Raw genomic sequence first — 6,034 nt, 5'->3', positions numbered from 1 at the left:
CATCATTAAAAAACTTAACATTTATTTCATAAGATTTGTTGTCATTAAAACACATATAAAAAAGGTTTTTACTTCAACATCATTTGCATATTGTAGGTGAGAAACTGTCAACCCCAAATTACCCATTGAGAAACCATTAATCATATTGAGCAGCTCTAATTGTTTAACCATCTCACTCAACACCTCCACAACTAATAAAAATAGGAAATGAGCAAGTGGGTCCTTGCTTAAGACCCCTTTTTTTTATGTTGATCTCCTCTACAAGGCTACCATTGATAAAGGTCCAAAGACTGCCTAAAAAGACACACACAATTATCAAAAACCTTCACCTGTCATCAAATCCTAACCTCATCATCATATAATCCAAGAACCCTCAAATGACCAAGTCATAGGTCTTTTCAAAATCCAACTTAAAGATTAAGTATTCCTTTCTTGATTTCCTTGCTTGGTCAATTATTTCATTAATTGTTACAACTCCATCAACCGCTAAGAAAAAACATAAGAGAAAAAACTTGATCTATGTAGAAACCACTAATTTAAATAAAATGAGAGAGAGAGGGGGAGAGAGATTACAAATCAAAAAATATATCTAATTAATCACCTTTATTTGATTGTTGAGGAAAACAAAAGAGACAAGTAAAAGGAACGTTAACAAATAAACATGAATACATACGCATGTACAATGTGTATGTATAAATACAAATGCAACAAGGACTTATTTAAGATGATCCAAATACAAATTCAAATACAAATACATAATCAAGTTCAGGGACAACAAATTTGGGAAAATATTGCAAAAATTAAATTGATTAATTATGACCACGAAGGTAAATTGGAATAGGATTATGTTTGTTTGGGCGTGAGTCCCAAACAGAAAATGCACTAGAAGAGTTCATCCATTTTTGTGTCATTTCTGGATAATGACGATCAATTACATCCTTTAAGCTCTCAGTTGTGTTCACCCATTTCAATCCCTCTTTAGTGTATGTCTTTTCATTGAAATCGGTTGTGAAAAATCTATCACCCTCTAGTCTCCTACAAAGTGTATAAAATTTCAATCAAATCAATTATCCATACTTCTTGTACTAAACAAATTAACAAAGTCTAAGTATTTTATACTCATGGGTTAAAATCCCCAATATATTCTTTGAGGATTATTATAGGATTAGAATAATTATTATATTTTTGTATTTTGTCATGTGATAGTTAAATGAGTTTAATAACTATGAATCTAAGGATATATATAATCTTTTTACAAAAATGTTAATCACACTCTAATACATTTGTGTAATATTTATGTTAATAAGATATAGAATTAAATAAGTTTTGAATCTCTATAAAATATCATTATCTTATTTTTAATCTTTATAAAAAATTTCATCAATTTGTTGTCAATAATTTTAATTCAACTGTTATGTAACATTTGAATTTTTTAATGATTTTTTACAGTAATGTTTAGGACAAATTAAACAACATTCGTACAAAAATTTAGAATTTTATATTTTATAACTACCGATGAATTATACATGAATTTTTAAATTTGTTGTACTTAAAAATTCATAATCTTCCAAGTATTAGTGTAAAAAAAATTCAAAAAATACACGATAGTTGATATAAAATCAAAAATAAAAACAATTTTTTTTAAAGACTCAAAGTTGATAAAAGATTTTATAAAAATTAAAAATAAAATAGTGAAATATTTTAGTGTAATATTACATGTTAAAATATTTACAAATATTTATATGATCGATGAAAGATGATTAGATATTTGTATAATTTTTTAATTGTTAGTATATAATATTATAAAGGTGGAAACATTAATAAAAGAAAACAAAATTTTAATTGTGTTTACCTAGATGCCATGAGAAGGAATATTGTAAAAGCTGTATCACTAATTGCAAAACCCTTTATCTTTTTCTCAGCCATGAGACCTACTAGAACATCAAGCTCCTCAACATCATCACCATATACCTCTTCCAATACTTCAATTGTTTCCTTATCATCTGTCAAATCCTCCCATTTTTTTATAGGTATCATCAATAATCCTCTCCTGAGTTGGTTATATCTAGCTACATTCCTCTCTCTATCCCTGTAAACTGCATCATTTATTATATCAAATTACATTGTTAGTTCAAGTCACTTAAACATAAATTAAAAAATAATTAAATGAATTTATAATTTCTATAAATTTATATATTACTTCGATCTCAAATATATAAGTAAAAATTATAACATTTAATATGTTTAATTTAAAATTAAAATTAAATATATTAATTTTATTTGACTTATTTTTTTATATTTGAAATTAAATAAGTATTTTTTTTATCTCTCTAAATCTTTTCTTTAAATAATGATTTTAAAAACATTTTTTGTTAACAATTTTAGTATCTATTTAATTCATGTGTATCAATCGAATTTTTTAATATTTTTTTATAAAAATATTTAAAATATTAAAAGAATCCCTCTTATAAAATTTTAGAATTTGAAAAAAAGAATGAATTAAATATGAATTTGTAAAGACTAAAAGCTTAAAAAACTTATATTAAATTTATTATTTGTTAAAAAATTCTAACTTTTTATAAGCAAAATTCTCACAACGTTCTGAATATACATACAAAAAATCATTTAAAAATTCACACAATACATATAAATTATTTTAAAAATAAAAGACTAAAATTATTAACAAATAATTATTTTAAAAAAATTATAAAAGTTAAAAGCAAAATATAATATATTTATTAAAAAATCATTAAGATCTTAAAAGTATTGGCTCATATTTCTTACTTTCAAGAGCAGCTAAGTCCACATGATCAAATCTTTCTGTGCCATCTACGTTATGTGGTACTAAGTCTCTGAGCACTGAAGGATAGTTCCAAAGTTCTAGTGCCCCAGAAGCTTGGTGACCCATTGATACTAATTGCCTTGAAACTCGTATCTCTTCCAAGGTCGTTTCTCCTTGTAGTCCAATCAAATCATACAAAGGAATCCTGTAAAATACCAAAAGGGATTAAAAATGAATAAGAATTTTATCCAGACAACTAAAAAGTTAATATTTTTTGTAAAGGAAAAAAATAAAATTTTATAAAAATTAAAAACTTATTTTACACTTATTATTATATACAAAATATAAAAAATGATTGTCATACTCTTTGATTATTGGTGGGGATTTATTATATCCTGGAGTAGCAGAATCATCTCTCAATTGTAAGGTATCAGGTAAGAGTGCATGCATTCTATAAACACTGACAAATTCCTCAGTTAATGAGTATGGAACACCGTGATTGTCTGGTTTCTTCATTCCAACATATCCACTCAAGATGGATGTTCCAACATGCCCAAATGTGTCCTTGAATTTCTTTCCCAATAATCCATACCTAAAATCTTATTCAATTTGTTAGCACCATCATATAAATTCATGCAATCAACATAAACAAATTATATTGGATTTATTTTAATATATAATAACATCTACTCTGGAATGAAAATTTTTATTTATAAATCAACCAAAATAGAATTGTAGCTTATCGATTTAAATTTCTCACAATCTCTATCAATACTCTCTATTTTTTTTTTGTTGATCGAAAGTTTATATCATAAAGATCATGCATATATAATTTTACACAAATTTAAAGTCATTTGATATGTTATTGAAATATTTCAAAATTTACGCCTTTAAGTATTTTATTGAACACCGTTAATTTTTATTAGTTTTAATAATATATATAAAATTTTATATGTGCAATCTATATAATAAAAACTTTCATTTAGTACAAAATAAAAAATTAAAAGAAATAGAGATGATCGTGTGAAGTTTGGATTCAGAACCAACTTACCAAAATATTATTTTGCATAATTGATAATTAAACTAAAATTCTAAATTTTTTTTTAAAAAAAAGAAAGTGTGGAAGTCACTAACAAATATTTTTTCTTACCAATTGGCTCGCATGCCTACAAGCAAAGTGTCTGTTTTAAGGAGTTCTACAGTCCAATCTATGGTGTGAATCTTTGCAATCACTGCTGAAGTCACCAATCTAGCATATCGATAAACCTCTTCATCTTTCAAATCTGGGTGATGTTTCTAATAAATAAAGTACAAAATTAAAAATATATTAGTTTTCCTTTCTTATATATATACTAGTGTGCACTATCTATTTTCTTGATGAAAATTTCAAGAATTACTTGCTTTGATATTAAATGTACGGATAATTCTTGTGTAGTCACAGTTACCAATTTAAATTATGTCGATATACACAAATATATATTATTATTTAACTTTTTTAGTAATAGTTTATTTTTCCTCTCTAGATTTTCCATTTGTAAGTCTAAATAATTTAAATTTGGGGTTTGACCCCACAAACACTGTTCTAAAGTAAACGCTCTTAATTAAAAATATTAATTAACTAAGGGTCGTCTACTTTTATGGAAACATTAAGTGTTTTTTATATTTTTTAATGTAGGTTCATTTTATCTTAATTAAAGACTTTTAAAGTGGACTATTTTTAGAAGAGAGAGATAAAATATTAGTTAATAAAGATATATTTTTAAAAATAATAAAAATTATTTCTTAATATTTTTATTATTTATAGAAAAGCAGACAATATTTTTTGAGATATGCAAGATTATTTTACCTCTTTGTTCATAAGTATAAAATTAAAACATATATTTTATGAAATAAAAATATGAAATTTGTCGTCATTATGTATCAGGAAAGATTTTTACTGTAATCAATATAATATTTCCTTTTTATTTATTTATTTATTTATTAATTTTTGTATTATTTTTTATTTAATAAACTTATTGCAAATAATACGTGGTAGTTTTGAGGTGCCAATATAATTAAAATGTCAATTATATCATATATTGTTTTTATTTTCTAATTTATGATTATAAACTTAACACAGATTAAAAAAAAAAGAGTCCTAATTATTAAAGATTAAAGAGTAATTAATTAAATGGTTTAATTAAATGTATATAATAGTATAGTATTGATTCATACCTTGAGAGTATCACAAACAAGATTATGTTCTTGAATAAAAAGGGATTGCAAAGTTGAGACACCAGCCCAACTATTACGAACATCACCTGAAATTGCTACTCCATCTTCATTATGGAGAAGGGTACCATCCTTTAATGATATTTTGAGCTTCCCATCAATGGAAGTCCTAACTTCATTCAAAACTTCTTGATTGTTTCCATATATCACACTTCCATCCCTTTTTATTATATACATACATTCATGTCATGTGTAAGTTCAATTAGTTAAGATCTTAAATTGAGACTATAAATTAATCAACTTCAATTACTTAACAAAGTTAATTTATTTATATATATATATGTATATAGAAATATTCTTACCACCAAGGTGTACGTATGTTTGCTGCTCCAGTCCTGATATCATCAAGGCCAGTGGGAATCTCCTTTGTCTTAAAGAACTTGAAAGATTTTAGTGGGCATTGACTTGCAACTTCTTCTGGTGCTACAACTTCAATCTATATAAATTTTATAATATAATTCTTTTTTATCAATTATAATATCATTTATTTTGTCAAAACATATAACCTAATGTTTGTTATCACATTGGATTTATTAAAATTATAATTGGTAGTTGTAAATTTAATTATGACAAATTCGCAACAATATATCAAACATGGACGAAATCTATTAGCACCTGCTTAGTGTCTTCTAAATGATCAATCCAATCATGTATCATAAATTGAATCCAAGATGCAGCTATCACATTGAATTGCTTTCCAGTGTCCTTGAAAGTTTTCCTCTCTAGAAGTTTTGCGGCCACAACCATTGGATCTGGTTTCAATAACTGCACAAACACATACTTAATTATATTTTTTTTTAAATATATATAATTTATATATATATATTATCAATATAAAAAGCTTTTAGATTATTAATCTATCATAATTGTTGAATTATTAAAAATATTTAATTTTTATTGATAAATATTTTTAAAATTACACTTTTAAAAAAATTTATATTTATGTATGACACGGGAATATTAAACTCTACTGATATGTTA

The 6,034-nt window shown here is 24.8% G+C and overlaps 1 protein-coding gene across 1 annotated transcript in view; it reads right to left on the bottom strand.

Moving 5' to 3' along the window:
• Positions 1–584: 584 nt before the first annotated feature.
• LOC101509878 (alpha-dioxygenase PIOX) overlaps positions 585–6,034 on the bottom strand; it is a 7,117-nt gene continuing 1,667 nt past the window's right edge. The window contains exons 3-10 of the mRNA XM_004489251.4: positions 5,669–5,818; positions 5,356–5,489; positions 4,997–5,213; positions 3,933–4,078; positions 3,147–3,374; positions 2,785–2,987; positions 1,853–2,096; positions 585–1,035 (exon numbers count right to left, since the gene is read on the bottom strand). Of these exons, the coding sequence (XP_004489308.1) occupies positions 810–1,035; positions 1,853–2,096; positions 2,785–2,987; positions 3,147–3,374; positions 3,933–4,078; positions 4,997–5,213; positions 5,356–5,489; positions 5,669–5,818 (1,548 nt within the window). The 3' untranslated portion in view covers positions 585–809. The remainder of the gene's footprint in view (positions 1,036–1,852; positions 2,097–2,784; positions 2,988–3,146; positions 3,375–3,932; positions 4,079–4,996; positions 5,214–5,355; positions 5,490–5,668; positions 5,819–6,034) is intronic.

This window comes from Cicer arietinum, chromosome 2, assembly GCF_000331145.2.
Source record: "Cicer arietinum cultivar CDC Frontier isolate Library 1 chromosome 2, Cicar.CDCFrontier_v2.0, whole genome shotgun sequence".
NCBI classification, from domain to species: Eukaryota; Viridiplantae; Streptophyta; class Magnoliopsida; order Fabales; family Fabaceae; genus Cicer; species Cicer arietinum.
Note: the sequence above shows the minus strand (reverse complement) of the source record. Positions and strands in the feature narration are given on the sequence as shown.